Source organism: Chelonoidis abingdonii, chromosome 3 (assembly GCF_003597395.2).
Source record: "Chelonoidis abingdonii isolate Lonesome George chromosome 3, CheloAbing_2.0, whole genome shotgun sequence".
In the NCBI taxonomy this organism is placed as follows: Eukaryota; Metazoa; Chordata; order Testudines; family Testudinidae; genus Chelonoidis; species Chelonoidis abingdonii.
The window spans coordinates 106,296,481-106,314,336 of record NC_133771.1 but is presented as its reverse complement, the minus strand read 5'-3'; the positions used below and the strand labels follow the sequence as shown (position 1 = coordinate 106,314,336).

The window sequence follows — 17,856 nt, the reverse complement described above, 5'->3', positions numbered from 1 at the left end:
CCATATTGACTGGGTACATGTCCACTCAGAACAGGATGCAGAGATAAAGTTTCTTGACACCTTAAATGACTGCTTCTTGGGCAGCAAGTCCTGGAGCCCACAGGAGGAGAGGCAATTCTTGTTTTAGTCCTAAGCGGAGCACATGATCAGTCCAAGAGGCGAATTTCACTGGATCACTTGGTAATACTGACACCATAATATAATTAAATTTAACATCCCTGTGGTGGGGGAAAACACCACAGTGGCCCAACACTGTAGCATTTAATTTCAGAAAGGGGAACTACATAAAAATGAGGTTAGTTAAACAGAAATTAAGAGGTACCGCACCAAAAGTGAAATAGCAAACTGCATGGAAACTTTTTAAAGACACCATAATAGAGGCTCAACTTAAATGTATACCCTAAATTAAAAAACATAGTAAGAAAATCCCAAAAGTGCCACTGTAGCTAAATAACAAAGTAAGGGAAGCAGTGAGAGGTAAAAAGGCATCCTTTAAAAAGTGGAAATTAAATCCTTGTGAGGAAAATAGAAAGGAGCATAAACTCTGCCAAATGAAGTGTAAAAACATAATGAGGAAAGCCAAAAACAAGTTTGAAGAACAGCTAGCCAAAGACTCAAAAAGTAATAGCAATTTTTTTTTTAAAGTACATCAGACGCAAGAAGCCTGCTAACCAACCACTGGGGACTTTGAGACAATCAGGATGCTACAGGAGCACTCAAGGACAGTAAGTCCATTGTGGAGAAACTAAATGAAGTCTTTGCATTGGTCTTCACGGTTGAGGATGTGAGGGAGATTCCCAAACCTGAGCCATTCTTTTTAGGTGGCAAATCTGAGGAACTGTCCAAGATTGAGGTGTCATTAGAGGTGGTTTTGGAACAAATTGATAAACTAAACTGTAATAAGTCACCAAGACCAGATGGTATTCACCCAAGAGTTCTGAAGAAACTCAAATGTGAAATTATAGGATTACTAACTATAGTTTAGAACCTATCATTCAAATCAGCGTCTGTACCAAATGACTGGAGGATAGCAAATGTGATGCTAGTTTTTAAAAAGGGCTCCAGGGGCAATTACAGGCCAGTAAGCCTGACTTCAGTACCGGGCAAACTGGTTGAAACTATAGCAAAGAACAAAATTCTCAGCCACACATGAACGTAATTTGTTGCAGAAGAGTCAACATGGTTTTTGTAAAGGAATATTGTCTCACCAATCTATTACAGTTTTTTGAGGAGGTCAACAAGCATGTGGACAAGGGGGATCTAGTGGATCCCATGCATTTAGATTTTCAGAAAACCTTTGACAAGATCTTTCATCACAGGCTCTTGCAAAAAGTAAGCTGTTATGGGATAAGAAGGAAGGTCCTCTTATGGATTGGTAACTGGTTAAAAGATAGGAAACAAAGTGTAGCAAAAAATGGTCAGTTTTCAGAATGGAGAGAGGTAAATAGTGGTGTTCCCCAGGCATCTGTACTAGGACTATTCATAAATGCTCTGGAAAAAGGGGTAAACAGTGAGGTGGCAAAATTTGCAGATGATACAAAACTACTCTAGTTAAGTCCCAGGCAGACTGTGAAGAACTACAAAAAGATCTCACAAAACTAAGTGATTGGGCAACAAAATGAGAGATGAAATTCAATGTCAATAAATGCAAAATAATGCACACTGGAAAACATAATCCCAACTGTACATATAAAATGATGGGGTTTAAATTAGCTGACACCACTCAAGAAAGAGATCCTGATGTCACTGTGAACAGTTCTCTGAAACATACGCTCAGAATGTTGGGAATCATTAAGAACGGGATAGATAATAAGACAGAAAATATCATATTGCCTCTATATAAATCCATAGTACGCCCACATCTTGAATACTGCATGCAGATGTGGTCACCCCATCTCAAAAAAGATATATTGGAATTGGAAAAAGTTCAGAAAAGAGCAACAGGGTATGGAATGGCTGCCATATGAGGCGAGATTAATAAGACTGGGACTTTTCAGCTTGGAAAAGAGACAATGGGGTGCGGGGGAATATGATAGAGGTCTATAAAATCATGATAAGTATGGAGAAAGAGAATAAGGAAGTGTTGTTTACTCCTTCTCATAACACAACAACTAGGGGTTATCAAATGAAATGAATAGGCAGCAGGTTTAAGACAAACAAAAGGAAATATTTTTTTCACACAATGCACAGTAAACCTATGGAACTCCTTGGCAGAGGATGTTGTGAAGGCCAGGACTGTAACAGGATTCAAAAAAGAAGTAGATAAATTCATGGAGGATAGGTCCATCAATGGCTATTAGCCAGCAGGGGAAGGATTGGTGTCCCTAGCCTTTGTTTGCCAGAAGCAGGGAATGGGTGACAGAGAATGGATCACTTGATGATTGCCTGTTCTGTTCATTCCCTCTGGGGCAACTGGCATTGGCCACTGTTGGAATATAGGATACTGGGCTAGATGAACCGTTGGTTGGACCCAGTATGGTGGCTCTTATGTTCTTAATCTCCATTAAGGACTAGTGAATAGGAGCAGGTTGGCTCTTTTGGGTTTTCTGAAATGGTACTAAAATGGTTTTCTCTGATTTATGCTAAGCCATAAATGAGCTCTGGGGGGCTAGTTTCTGAAGACTGTCAGTAATGGTTCAATTTACTAGTGTAGACTAGGCTTATGTTAGTTTACTGTCCATCCTACCCACATTGTGAATTACATCCATAGGTCTCCAACAAGCAACTAAAAGTATGTATTTTAGTATACTTCAAAGGATGAGAACTTTTTAGAAGGCTTTTGCTTGGTGACGTGCTTTGTGCATAGGCTGGAGCTCTTCATAACAACCCTTGCTAAATCCACTTACCTACGTGTGCTGCTTCACTATTAAAAATAATGGACAGAAAGTGCTGTGGCAGCGTGGTGCTTGTATAATCTGTAGAGGTCTAGTGCCATTTACCACCTGTTGACTTGTGCAGGAGGAGGTGGAGGAAGACAAATATTCTGTCCCCTGCCACATCCTTAACCCAGCACAAACTAATACAAGCAATTTTTAGTCTTTTGATTAGCACACTTTCGGGTTTTTTATAGGATAGAAGGATGTGCACCTTCTGTTAATTATTCCGCCCCGACCCCTTACTGTTGTTTACCAAGGGCCAGATCTTCAAGTGGGGTGCTGAGGATCTGGCCCTTATCACTTCTAGACACCAAAGAGAAGACCGGTTTATAAGGAGGCTTGCAAAAACTTAAGCACGTTCATGACTTTGAAGTCAATGGGACTGGTCCACCTGCATAAAGTTATGTATATGCTTAATTCTCTGCAGAATCAGGGCCTTATGTCATGGTCAGTCCTTAATAAATTATATCCCTGAGCCCATTTCCCATTAGAAAACCTCTGTCCTTGCTGTTCCCTTGCTTCATGCAGGAGCATGAGTGAGCGGTTAAGTACCAATGACAGTCTATACATTAAATGATGGGAAACTGCTGCAGAGGGACTCCCTCCTCCAGCTCAGGCTCACTACTTCTGAGCTACAGCGGGCCACGAAGCAATAGCAACAAAGATCCTGCCATAATGGGAACTCACATGAGGGCTGGACTGTTGACTAGATTACCTCTTAATTCTTCAGTAGCTCAAACTGTCTTCTATGTAATATAAGCCAAGTTTTGATGCATTTGCACGTAGAAAAAACACAAGTACAAAAATGTTACAGGTAATAAATAAATGAATCAGGAATTCATATTAAGAAAACAGATATGCTGTAGTGATTGAGACCCTGACCTTAGAAGAGACTTCTGTGTAATGAGGGTTTCAAACACAAAAACCAGAAATCTTGCAGGGCAGTATAGTGCAGAAAATGACAACAGTTCCAAATGTATTTATTGAGAAGTAGTAAAGATGTACATATATTTTACAAGCTTTTAATATTAATTTACATTATCTTAAATTAGGTAGGCCCCAATAAACTAGAACTTGCTAATACACGACAGAGACACTTGGCTTCAGTTAAATTTCCAAAATGCTGCTATTGCTGGGAGTCTAACGCAATTTTGGCTCATGTCACTTAAAAGGTTCCTCTTTAGAGATACTAAACTGTCATATTCATTTAAAGCATGTGCTTGGTATAAGGTAGAGCTGGCTCCTGAACTAAAACCATGGAGCTGGATCCAAGTTCCCCACTAAAATGTAGTCTTCCTGGCAAGAGCCAAATCAACACACACTTAAATTTGGGATTTGGTTTTCAAACCCCACCTCCCCCCAATGTTCGGGTGTCTTTGGATCCAGGATTTTGATATGGGCAGATCTCGTGTGTCAATGCTTAGACTGGAACATGTTTTTGCACCTGTTTTTGGTGCATATATTGCTGCTTATACTGGATACTAATAAAATCCAATTCTGGGAGTCAGCCATCACCTATATCTTTGTGCACAGTCAAGAAATGTTTCTAAGACAGAGCTTTGCTTCCAGATTTCACTTTACTTTTTTTATATTGAACTGTACTAACTTACCCCTTATCACATTTAAGATATTGCTTATTCTGATTGAAATTGCACTGTATTTATATCTTGCAAGTGCAGTATTAAAAGTGCCTAATGTTCAAGTACTGTACTCACTTTAGATTGCTACAGTAACTGCAAAAGGCACAATAGTCTATATTTTAATTGCACACAATATTTGCAAACATAACATTGTATTCATTTTGGGGGTAGGGGTTGAAGGGAGTCAGTTACTATCGTATTATATACATTGAATTAAAATGCACTCAAAGTCCAAATGACCAAAGCTTACTTTAGGTCCAACCATATCGATTTGGAACTGTCCAATTTGAGTAAAATATCTGCCTTGGTTATTCATGCCTGTAGTTGTCGTGCAGGCAGCCTTATTGAAGTAAGAATATGCTATAAGACTCTACTTAAAGATACCATGTGTTACTTTTTCCTTAAGTAGAGTATATCTGTGCATCTGGAATTCTGGAAAGAGCTTTGGTATAGTGTGTAAAGGGCTTAGGGCTAAACACTTAAGTGGTGAGGTGTTGTAAGGTTTTGTGAATTACGTATTATTATTAATGGTATGAAGCTAATGCATAGAGGTCTCAATATTATAATGGCTTCACTGGGCTAGATGCTGTACAAAAACATACCAAAATTTTATATCTGAGCCATGCCCTTCCATACGTTCACATATGTAACTCCCATGACATTGTGATTTTTTTTTAAATAGATGGAAGGCTGTGGACTATGTTACTATAGTGGCTATGTTCCTTTTAAAGGCAAATATTAAAATGATTTTGAAGACTAATGTCCTTCAGTATATTTAAAATTGCTTCATTTAAAATTTCCACTGCAATAAAAAAATGTAAAGAGATTAAAATTTTAAGCTTCCATCAAATTTTATTTTTAGGCCAAATTTGATCAGGTACCATACTGTAAGAATAAAGTACCTGTAAATAATTCCCAGCCACAGGACTCTTTCAAGAGAGGGGAAAAAGGAATCCCCACACACACATTTCTTCTGTAAGTGGAGGTATATAGTTTAATATGTGGCAAGACTAGTGTGATGGCTGCACATTTAAAACTTGTGGCAGTAGCTTACAAGCCTGTTGTCTGAATGACTTGCATACAAAATTCCAGTGGAGGCAAAGGATTTCCTTTTTATTTGGTTATAGAAGAGTTTTGCCATTGACTTCAAGAGGGCCAGAATTTCACCCAAAGACCTGACTTTGACATGGTCAATGTAGTTTAAATAAGCAACAAGTAATTTCCCTATAAGCAACTCCTGAATAGAAATAGGTTGGTTTCACAGTAAAGAACAGGAGGACTGTATATCATTATTGAGTACTGTCCTTACACAGGTGTCCCTGGCATCTGCATTTCACATCCTATCATGACAAATTCTCTACACAATCAGAACAAGTGAGCGCACATGTGCCGCCACATACAGTATCAAGGAAGAGCAATTTCCATCCTCCACAATAAACTAAAGTCATTAACACTTCCAGTTACTTAATGACACGGAAATCAGATGTGGGGTGGTACGACTACACGGTGGAATACGATCCCCCATGCCGTTCCTAACCAGGGAAAGAGGGAAATGGAAGAGACTTAATTTGGTTTTGTGTAAATGGCAGATGCTCCCTATGCAGGTTATTCTGTAGCCTGTAAGTAATTAATGAATATGGCTCTTAGTTTTCTCATGTGAGAATGAAGAAAGGATGTTTAAGATGTTAAACAATTGCTTTAGCTTTGAAGGTAACGGTCCCCAATATCATTTCAGCCTCCCAAAAGCCTCTAACTTGCCTCAGTGGAACTATTCAGAAACCAAATAAAAACCACAAACTTTCCTTTATTTTTTCTTACTGAAACAAATACTTACTTAAAATGCTTTTGATGCAGCCCTGCTCTTTGATTACTTGAATTTGAAATTTGGTCATGTCAAAAAATGTCACAACTTTTTTTTTTGTTTATCTACATAGTTTTTAACCAAAATTACACTGTAACACACAAACACGTCTTGTCTTTAAGGCACAACACATCATTATGCACATTCTGTTTGCCAAACTTATAAAAGAGACAATATTATATAACCCTTCCCCATCCCCCTCCAAAAAAAAAAGAAGAAAAATTGCATCCACTTCCAAAAATCAACTGCTAATAAAGTCACAGTAAATTATTTTCATCAATAATTTACACAAATTACAGGTCTAGACAGGATTGTCATTATACAGTCTGAGTGCATTCCAATTCAGATTTTCTGGGTTAGGTAGGCTAAAGTCTGGTTCAAACCTCAGTGCTGAGTATACCCCATATTGAGGAATGTTGTTGACCACCACCTTGTCGGTCAGAAAATGCATGTTGGTGCTTTGCCATTATAAGTCCTTTGTTCGCTCCGTTAGGGCTCATTTGGTGTGTATCAGTAACCTCCATAGTTTTTATTCATTAAAAATGTTGCATATATAAGACCATAGAGCTTCCTTATGTAGCACTAACATTTTAACTCCATTCAGCAATCTGAATTCTTCATTGTGGAATTTTCATTCCAAATATTTCTTCCCTTCTTAAGACAATTCATATGTGTTAAGCCAGAGGCATCGAATCACACATAAAAATTCAGTGTACTTGAAATATAAAAAAGAATTGCCAACTATAGAACACAGTTACAAATACTCTAGTTCCAGTGCTTGATGTAGAGCCAAGAGGTCTGAATGACTTGATATCCTCCAGAAAGGCATGTTGTGCTGCATTTGTTAGAGGGAAAAAGTGAGGAAAAATGAACACCTTGTCTACAGCAGAAGGCACGCAGCAAATAAATACAGTTAAGCTCACAACAATATATTTGTAATGTTATGTTTGTGGCCTGATGTTTGTTAGTAAAATACTGACAAAAATCAGACCAAAATAGATCTGAGCTTAATTCTTAGAACTAGGAGGAAATAATCAGATAGTCTGTTTCACTATTCACATTGAAAATAGCCCAACACTCGCTGAATGCAACTCCCTTCATTTGGCCAGGGGAGCTTGCTCATTTACTACTATGAAATTTTATTAATTTATACTCATTTATTACCATTAAAAAAGGTTCAATTTCCATTTAAAGGGTTATAGGACAGTCATTAAGGAAAGGCTCCTATATAACATTTTGCAACACAGACAAGTATCTTTTTTTTGGTCCAGGTGGGGGAAAACTCTTCTGGAGAGAAACTTTCGAAACACTGGTTTAAATAAAGATGACTGATGCTGCAGGAAACATCAGTGTCTGCTGGTAGATGCAGTATAGTGAACTGCAGATCTGCGCATGCCAGATCACTCTTCGAAGGCTGCTGCTGGACACTCCTCTAGCTGACTACTTCCCTGGAACTAGGTAAAAACCTTTATTTTGCTCAGTTCAGATCTATTTGTAAACTGCTGTGTTCATCTATTCCTCTGAAAACCATATCTATTCATGCAAGTACAGCTACAGTTAGAGAGAAGCATGCCAACTGGAAACTGCCAAAACCAACCACCTGTGTTCAGCACAGACCCATCACCAGTACTGCACGTCTATAAGCAACCATTTGGAATGAGCATTTTGATTTTGTTTCCACTACAGCGCAAATGTCAAAACAACACATAGGACCTATCAAAATACTAGAAAGATTTAAGTTTTGCTATTCTTAGTACTAATTCTTGGTATGTGTGGTCATAACTCAGGAGGCAAAGAGCACAACATTCAGAGTTCAGCTTTTCTACATTACTGGGAGTTACAGTGGAATGCATTTGTCTTCTGAAAGATTTCCAACTTGTTCTGTTTTCAAATATTGACAATTTATTTACTTATCTGTCACACTTACAAATTTTGACTTTGAGAAACTGTGCAGAAAATGAACATTTTTTTCTTTGAAGAAACTATTCGTACATTTGTGTGTCCTCCTTTTGCAGAAGTGTTTCTTGAAACAAACTATGTTTTAAAATCAATCATATTTCTCCTAGTATATTCTAAAGGCGTTTTTTTTTCTTCATGATAGAAGAACTTTGGCACAATATTTTTGCTGGTTTTCTGCATTCTCTTCAATAGCTCTGGCTCTAATTTCCACATGTTGTTTTAACCAAAACCCCTCTTGCTTTATTACTTCTGTTTATATCTTAGGTTTCATTTGCTTTTTTTCCCCGTTAACATTCATTTAATTTTGGGGGGGTACATTTCTTACCCAGATTGTCATAAAGGAAATGCTAGAATCCAAATGGTTTATTTTAATGTAAGTGTTGGCCTTATCATGCTCTTGATGCCTCTGAATATTCAACTTATTTGCCAATCTGCCATTGTGCAACACTAGCAGAAATGAAACAGAAAGGCTTGCATTAGTATCTATGTATCACACCAACATTTCATGAGACAGGTTACCTTTTTTGCTGCCTGTTCTTCTTCTACACCATCCCCAATAACAACATATACTACTTTTCTGCCAAACCTTTGCATTATTCGTTCAAAGCAACTTTCTTTTCCTGGAAGATAAATGAGATAAAGAGTTCAGAGTGAAGTTACCTGGTTAGCTGCATGCTCCTCATCTCGTCCATCTCCAATCACAACATAAGTTATGTTAGTGCCAAATCTGGACACTATACGCTCAAAACAGCTTTCTTTGCCTGAAAAACAATGCACTACTTATTCAAGCCATCATGTGAGTTATCTTGAAGCTTTACAAAGGATTAAGTGAATCCTATTAAAAAGTGTGCATTTTTTCAAAGCTCCCAGCTTTTGGCTTGTTTCACAAATGCAACCAGCCAAAAAGCAGTTGAATTCCTTTGGTCAGACTAAGCAGATTTATCTGATATTAGATCTCATTCCTAACTTTAGGTAGAGATTTTGGCTGTAATAGAAGGCTGGTATTACTGCTATTGTAAAAACATAAAATTGAATTTCAATACTTGCAGATTATTTTAAGTTTTTCCCCTGAGGACAGTAGCAGTTTCATTTAAAATGCATTTACTGCAGGGGGAAGAGCTGTCATTATGGGATGATGGGCACTCAAAGCTAGGGAGAAGAATGAAATGTTTCAGGGGCAACTTTCTGCCTCAGGTGCCATTTTGCAAGACTATGGATTAAGTGTGCTCAGCCAATGACAAGAAAGGAGGCTTATAATTAGGAAAATATTGTGTTTTGGAACTGCTGAATGAGGACCAGATTGTAGTGAGTTTAAGGGCCAGCTCGAAGTACAGATACTATGCTCAGAGTGCAGGAACACTCTTTTTGTACAATCCCGGCAGCACAACCCACCTGAAAGGATGTGGGGAGACAGGAGTCGTGTTCATTGCATCCCCAGAAGGGCTGTAGTAGTGGGCACAATTCCCCTGCATGCCAGGCAAGAATTCTACTTTCCTGTGGCAAATGGTGCTACTCTGAATACCACTGCTTGCTGTAGTCTGAGTGCAATTTGCACACTAGTCTAAAATGTGCAGCTTGCTATAAATATGATATCTATCAAATTGGCAGTTTAATGGAATTTAGGCTATTTGATATACTTAATTCTTTGAGAAAGTTTTAAATGATTTCATACATTCCCTCATTATGGAATGATGTAGCTAATTAAGTTATCAAAATATCAGTTTTTCTTTGTGTTGCTGAAAGGCACATTTAAAAAATGGTACTCTTAAAACAAAATATATTCAGGACCCTTTGCCAATGAAGTCTGATTGATTGATTGATTGTTAAATTCTATCTTCGTTAAAATTTGGAATGGATGAATGGGTCAGATATGAACTCTTCCAAATTATTAGCTGTTTAAAGGTCACCAGAATGGTGATTTCCCCTGATTCATAATTGGATTTGATCTATGATTTCCAATGTTCAGATGCAAGTTCTTCCGAAACCACCAGGAGTCAAAAGTGAGGCTATATTATATTTTAAAGGGAATTCTCCTTAGATTTTCAATAGAAATGTGGGTTGTCCTGTGACCTAAATGTCACAATCATTTAAGAATTCTTAATACAACCTTTCATCAGTTTGAAACCTTCACTCCCCATATTCTATAATCACTCTGCATGCATTAGAGTTTGCATTCTCAAAGAAGTCTTAGAGGTACCTTTGAAAATCCAAGCCTAATTTTTATTTTGTAGATTGCCATTTTCAAGAGTATAATTTGTCACAGTACATTACAAGAAGTTATTTATAAGTTACTTAACAGACCTGAAGGGTATTGGATGCCTGAAATTGCTGTGTATGAAATGAAGATCTTAGTTTATAATACAAATTAGCTGAGCCTCTCATATAATGCTGATGAGATGGCTGAATTTGTAAAAATGCTGGTTCATAGAAGGCACTGGAATTATATAACATACATCTAACATATAAAAGATGAAATTCAGCAGGGAGAATGTAAGAGGGACCATCCTCGTGGAGTGCCCTCTTGTGGCAAGCCATGGCATGACAGGCATGCCTGCCTCAGTTTCCCCTTCCAAAGTCCTCAGTAACTCCTCTTCAGGTTCTCTTGCTATAATAAATATCTTCCTTGGGGCTGGTTTATTATTAAACCTTGTGCAAATGGTCCAAAACAGAAGTCCTGAACACGTAGTCCATTTCTCACCCAAATGCAAGGAGTCATGAAAACTCAAGACATCTTGTTGTTTGATGAAACACATAACGTCCTGGCTTCTTCAACTTTGCCTGGACTCCTAGTCATCCCTGGTCCTTGTACCAGGTCCCACAGCCCTTCCACTTGAAGTATAATCCTGCTCTTCACAATGGGAATCCCCTGAGAAAGTCTCTCCTCTGGCCCTCTCTCAGTTCCCCTGCATCCAGCCCTCCAGCACTAGAGATGTCAGCAGGCAAGCCCCTCCATTGCTCCCCTGTCTTCACCCCTGGCCGTGTCCCTCAGGCTCATCCTACCCTTTGACCCAAGCTTGGGGAAGTCAGCCAACAAACCCCTCTAGGCGCTTTTCTTGCCTTCAGCCTTCCCCGCCCCCAGGAACCATCTTCTGCTTCTTTCTAGGAACGTTCCACAGTCCCATGGTCCCTGGTAGCTCTCACCTGTTCCTGATTCCCACACAGGCTGCTCTGATTCACCAGTCTCTCCCTCACTGGCTCTCTTTTCTGCTCTATACCCAGATGCCCGCTTAATTGGAGCATACTGATCAGGAACATTTGCCCTGCTCCCAGTATAAGTGCCAGGGTCACCCTCTGACAGAGTTATATATTTAGATGGTACATATTCTATATATAAATGTGACAAGTACTAGGATTAGAGGTACTCATAGCTAACATAGATGTTTAAATTTTTCATCTTAAAAACTGAAGCAATGCATAATTTATTTTCTACCTACATATTCATACTATCAGAGAAGTGGTTTTGAATCCATCCATAACTAGAATATCAGGTTGGAAGGGATCTCAGGAGGTCATCTAGTCTAACCCTCTGCTCAAAACAGGCCCAATCCCCAGACAGATTTTTGCCCCCAACCCCTAAATGGCCCCCTCAAGGATTGAACTCACAACCCTGGGTTTAGTAGGCCAATGCTCAAACCACTGAGAAAAAAAATATTTTCATATGATAAAGCAAATTCAGTCTTTGAGGACTAAAGAGTAATTTTCTTACCTATTTTGGTTGCACTGTAAATATTTTCAATAGGAAAAGCACCTCCTAAACTATACAACAGGACTTTTGCAAGTGCTGGGATAAGTTGGGTGGTTGTTACCAAAACATTTACACAGTTACTCCTAAAGGGAGAGAAATAGTTGTTGAATCTGAATAATGGTACATCATTCAAAAAGTTATACAGTTAATATTTTGCTAAATAAAATTGGCCGCTGAGGATGGCATTCAGGATTTCCTGACATTAACAGTCAATCCAAATGCATTACTATCACTTAACCAGCCTCAAGAACCGTTTTATTAAAAATCTTATCCTTCGTTGGAAGGTTTTTCTGTTTCGGGCAAGTGCATAGGCTTGCAGTGCTGTGAAAACTGGTTCCCTTTAAGATGTGTCAAAATAAATGCTCAAAAAAAGACACCCCAAATCACTAGTTGCTTTCAAAAATGTTGCCAAAACAGCATTCTCAAATTAGCAATTACTGGTGACTAATGAACAATCAGATGAAAAAGAGTTAGGAGGGGAAAAATGACTTGTCATTACTGCCTTAAAGGGAAGGACTGAGACAATAGAGAAATACATATTATAAATTAATAGTGGCCTCAGAACTGAACATCACCTTCCTAGTATTTCAAGGGTGGAAAGAGCAATCTTTTCAAGGGGAGGGGAGAGTAAAAACTTCCCAGTTTCATCACTGATTAGGTTTTTATGGCACTTCAGTCTGACTTTGAGGAGTTCAGATGGCAGCAACTATACAATCAGAAATAGAATTAACTCTATTACAAGGTCAGAGAAGGAAGGGCTTGAACACTAGTGCAGCCTACTGATGTTAACATGGGGTTAGGATGAGGAACTTGTGGGTTCTAATCCTGGCTCTTCTACAGCGTTAACATGTGACCTTTGGCAAGTGAAGTAATCTCATTATGTCTTAGCTTCTGCCTCAGTAAAATGGAGTTAATACACATCTACCTCAAAGATATTGTGAGGATTGATAAATGTACAGTACTCATGAAATACTTGACAATTATTTAAACATCTGACTGGTCTTTATGTAATCGGAAACAATTTTCCAACATTCATTATTGCTTAAATGACAATGCAATCTTTTGCACAGTGTGAATAATATTTTTAGAAATAAGAAGTATGGTGTCAAACACACATGCATAAATTATTTATACTTTATTTTTATCTTTCATTAGATACTGCTAAAATAGATTTCCAGTTTAGCTGCTGTTTATTACAAAACATGTAGATGTTTAAAATAGTTGTTCATTTTTTGTTCTTTTCCTTTAACACCGATTCATCTCTCATGTTACTCTTGAAATAGAAGACAATGTGGCTTCATGTTGTTCGTGACTACGTTTTTGCACTTACAGCACTGATTAGCTCAGAGGGAACAGGTACTGCTCTGTGAATATTATTGTTGAAGAACCAGCAATAAGGTTATTTTTATTTCTTAGGCGTGGGAATGCTGGGTTTTAATTACTTTGGTTAAACAGATAGTTGCTCTAAAAAAACCAGCACATCCACTCCGGGTATGTTTATATTTCAATGTAAGCCCAGGGTTAATAGCATGTGCATTAGCAGATCCTGGATTTGTTAACCTAGAGCTTGAGTGTCTACACTCATTTGTAACCCCAGATTAGGAACTGTTGAACCTTCAGTCTCCATCTGTGGCTCCAGTGTCTACACTGCATTATGCAGCCTGAGTACAACCACCCATATACCAGACTTCCTAGAGCCCTCCCAAAATGTGGCTGCTTTAGTCTTTTGTTCATTGTGTAGTGTGTGAAAACTTGACTGTCTACAGAACAAAGAAAGTCAGCCTGTAGGACACTATGGGCAGACTACCAGAGCATGAGTCTAGTAGCTGTGTCTACTACTGCAAGCAATAGGGCTTGAACCCTCGGTCATAGTTTGATGCAGGCTTGGACCTTCTACCACTATGGTGCCCTAAGACCGTGGGTCAGAGCAATTTATGTGTTGGTGGAAGGGGGTTTAGTTATGAGCATGAGTCTGAACCCTGGGCTCACACTGCAGTGTAGACATACCCCCAGAGTCATAATTATTATGTCTGCGGGAATGGACAGAGACCTTTGAGTTCTGGGCTCTAATGTAGTGCAGTGCTCAGATACCTCTACAGGCAGACATTATGCAGAAACACAAGATAGAGTGATTTTGAATTTAGAGGACATAATTTAAAGGTGAAGTCCATTTTAGGCTTACATTAACTGTAAGTGTCTCTTTAATGTACATTTTAAAGAACTGAAATCTGTTAACTTTGCAGTTTCATCCCTCCACTTCACAGATTCCCTAGTTTGTTACTATAGGGTTACTTATGAAGGCTATTCTGCTGTGGTACTTGTATTTTTAATATAAAATAAATTAATATTAATGTTCTTACAATATACGCAAGTACATACCTAGTGCTAATAATTGATAATGATTTAAGTGCATTCGTCAACCAGGAGTCGGTCAGAGCTTCAATCTCTGCTCTTAACTGCAGCCACGCATCTCTTTTAGCAGGGCCAAGGAGACCTTATATATAAATGAGTAAGGAAAAACAAACAAATTAAACTGTGCTTTAGCTGGAACATGCAGATTTTGCAGTAATTTATTCTATTTTGAATTCTGCTTTTAAGGCCTGGTAAAATACATCCACTGATGTCAATGGATAAACTCCCATTGACTTCAGTGATGACTGGACTGGAGTTTTACTTCTCCACACTATTGTAATGTGGATGTTTAAGATTCTAGGACTTAAATAATTTTGTTTGAAAAACATCTGAGCTCTCATTAATAACCAGCTTAGATACCCAGTTGTTTGTGTGTGTGTGTTTCTTCCCTATGGTACATTTTCTAGTGCATTCCCCAAAGCAATTAGACTACTGTTGCAAGACTAATATTATACATCCTACTGAAATGCAGCCCCAGTTATCTTATTACTTCTAGTTATGGACCCTAAATCATTTATATCCAACCTTGGTATCTGAAGCTGTTGGAGCCTTGAAATATTTGTAGATTTTATGCCATCTTTCCTTTAATCATGTCTCACAAACTATAAAAGCCTCCCTCCAACCTCTTTGTAAACCCCTTAGATGTGACGGGCAGAACGCTTTTAAAAATCTGATCATAACTTAGCCAGGTCAAGTCTTCTTTTTCCTTGTCAACAAAACCACAATGTGAGGAAAAAATCATGTTACAAAAGTTGGAGGGAGCAGGATGCATGTGTGAATTGGCCACAAACGGTGGAATACATTAAATAATCAATAAAGCATAAATGATGTTTGTGGTGGGAAAAGAAAAATACATACAGAATATAGTAGGTATATGGACTCCACCCTCATACTGATACCTTCTATTACAACCATCCTGTTCACTTTAGGTTCTTGCACAGTGGCTCAGTGACCCAAACTTTTTTTTTTTAATGGAATACAGCACTTTTAGAATTCTTGACACATTAGGACCTTTTGTATGAATGTCCAGTAAATTTGTAGGTCACTTTGTTTCCTATATTTTTAGTGTATAAAAATTCCATTTCATAATGGTAATATGACACTCTGGACAGCATTAACTTCTCAGGTATTTTAAGCAGCTTGGTCTTAAGACATGCAACAATCACCACCTACAATGCTCTTACTGCTTCATTTTCCTGTACGTAAATACTCTTCACTAATAAAAATGCGAAGATATAAGTCAGCCCAATTCTCAGTGAAATCTTTACTATAGTGACTAAAACTCACTGTCCACATCATCCTAACTCATGATTCCCATTTCTGACAGTGGGACTTGGTTCTAAAGCAGTGCCAAACCTATATATTTTTGTTCACAGGTGAGTTTTGAGTTTAGGTTCCTCTTTAAATGAGCCTCAAATGAAGTCAGTCTTGTTACAATAGTCAAGAGCTTCATTGGGACCTTCTGCATCACACAGGCCTGGGCTCTCCCACTTAATCGTGTCTGGAACAGAGTAAGGGAGAGAAGACCATGTCTTCTTGGGGTGAATGATTGATCTGTATCCCTCTTGGCTCTTCAGAGTTGGACTGGCTAGTCCTCTAAATCTTACAGGAGGAATCTTCTGGGTTTATTCAGCCTTCTTTTGTAGCAGTAGAGCTCAAAAACTTTTTCAACACTGCTGCTATTACTGGCACTTGGATGTCCAAGAGTGTAAATGATAGTAGCGAAGCCGCCATCTTGTGCGAGATCAGAGATTTCCTACTAAGACTGTTAACTTGGGGTGGGGGGGTGTCTGCTACAGAGTTTATGAAAGGGCACAGCAGCAGGATTATAAGAGCTTTTCTAGCTTTAAAGCTGCAGCATGCAGTGGACTGGCCTAGCTTGCTGCCAGTGGACATCTCCAATAGGGTTTAGAAGAGAGTGTGGCTACCACCCAGCCCACCAAAAGAGCAGGATGGGGGAATAGGCCAGTCAGACTCAGCATGAAGGCACCAGAGGGGAAGAAGCAGGACACCTGAACTCTCTCCTAAAAAAAACATTGTAAGTAGTTGGAACAGTCAGTAAATCAGTGGGAATTGTGTAACTGTATCTGAAGGATGAAATTCTGGCTCCACTGAACTCAACTGGAATTTTGCCATAGACATCAACTGGGCCAGAATTTCACTCTAAGTGTGCTGCTGCCACAATCCTCCAGGGTCTCCCCCTTCGTCCGCTAGAAGCAAAATTCTAGCAGTCAGTCTTAATGGCAGGGTATCTTTCACAACTCTGGACTGGTCACTTATATTATATTTTAATAGCACTAATTCCACTGTGGAGTTTCCAAGGGTATTGTAAGGTAGCATTACTTAATTACCATAACCATACAGTAACTTCTTCCAATGTAAGTTGATAATATTTTAACTTATCCTAACCTTACCTCCTATGTTGTTCTTGTAAGTATTATATAATTCTTTTACTCTTCTGTAACGGAAAGCCAGCTTCCTCATCCAGTCAACCCCTCCTCTTACACCTGTTGGCAGACAAAGGTTTGCACTACTTGCAGCTGCATGGAAGCCATCAGTTGCAAAACTGTAGGTACTGCAAACACCCAAAATATATTAAAAATAAATACAATTTATTCCTGTAAAATGAACTTTTTTAATCTTTGCAAAAAATAAAATTTTGAAAAAGAGTGTATCTTACCTTAGGTCTTGCCCATTGTCATCAGAAGAAACATCATCTATATGAACTTGATCACATTCCTATTAAAAATTTAAATTAAAAAGCTAACTTGTTTTAAAGGTTCATGTATGTGTTAATACTTCCCAATATGTCTTTAGTACAGGCATTAAGAAAACAACCTCTGTGTAGCATCGATTGTGCCAGAAGATGGCAGTGTCTACACTCTCATTATCATGACAACCTTTTCTTTCAAAACAAAAGAAATTTCAACTCCTCCGACACTATTCAAATTAAGAGTTAAAATGGAGTCACCAAAGAAAGTTATAAAGTACTTGTTACTTCAATGTGATTCTAGTCAGCAATTCTTTTTAAAAAACCCTTTCCTTGTCTCTTTCTGATGGGTTGGTAAGATGTGTGTTAACCCAGTGTTTCAAAATCAGTTCAGACCACTGTTCTCCATTCTAAATAAAAACTAGTAATGGACGAACCTCATGCTGTTATTTCTGTTAAGCCTCCAAAAGTCTGGATGCTTAGCCAGGTCTTATCTGAACTTACCCAAACCTCTTTGGTTTGGAAACCTCACAAAAATCAAGCTCTTGAGGACTCCACTATTTCCTGGTTTCAGCTGGGCTGAAAAAAACCACAGAAACAGCCTGTCGTGTAGTATTTGACTACGTCCAGTCCCAGAAAAAAACAGGAAGTAT

General features: G+C 38.4%; 1 protein-coding gene across 10 annotated transcripts in view; it reads right to left on the bottom strand.

Annotated features, from left to right (window-relative positions):
- Nucleotides 1-3,853: 3,853 nt before the first annotated feature.
- The window catches only part of EYA4 (EYA transcriptional coactivator and phosphatase 4), a 244,302-nt gene continuing 230,299 nt past the window's right edge, over nucleotides 3,854-17,856 (bottom strand). For 6 of the 10 annotated variants that reach the window (XM_032780514.2, XM_032780519.2, XM_032780522.2 and 3 more), the window contains 6 exons: nucleotides 17,174-17,232; nucleotides 16,908-17,068; nucleotides 14,461-14,575; nucleotides 12,043-12,164; nucleotides 8,856-8,956; nucleotides 3,854-7,212 (listed from right to left, as the gene is read on the bottom strand). In XM_032780514.2, the coding sequence (XP_032636405.1) occupies nucleotides 7,132-7,212; nucleotides 8,856-8,956; nucleotides 12,043-12,164; nucleotides 14,461-14,575; nucleotides 16,908-17,068; nucleotides 17,174-17,232 (639 nt within the window). In that variant the 3' untranslated portion in view covers nucleotides 3,854-7,131. Of the gene's footprint in view, nucleotides 7,213-8,855; nucleotides 8,957-8,996; nucleotides 9,098-12,042; nucleotides 12,165-14,460; nucleotides 14,576-16,907; nucleotides 17,069-17,173; nucleotides 17,233-17,856 lie in introns of all 10 variants that reach the window. The other 4 variants (XM_032780517.2, XM_032780521.2, XM_032780526.2 and 1 more) reach the window with 1 other exon arrangement.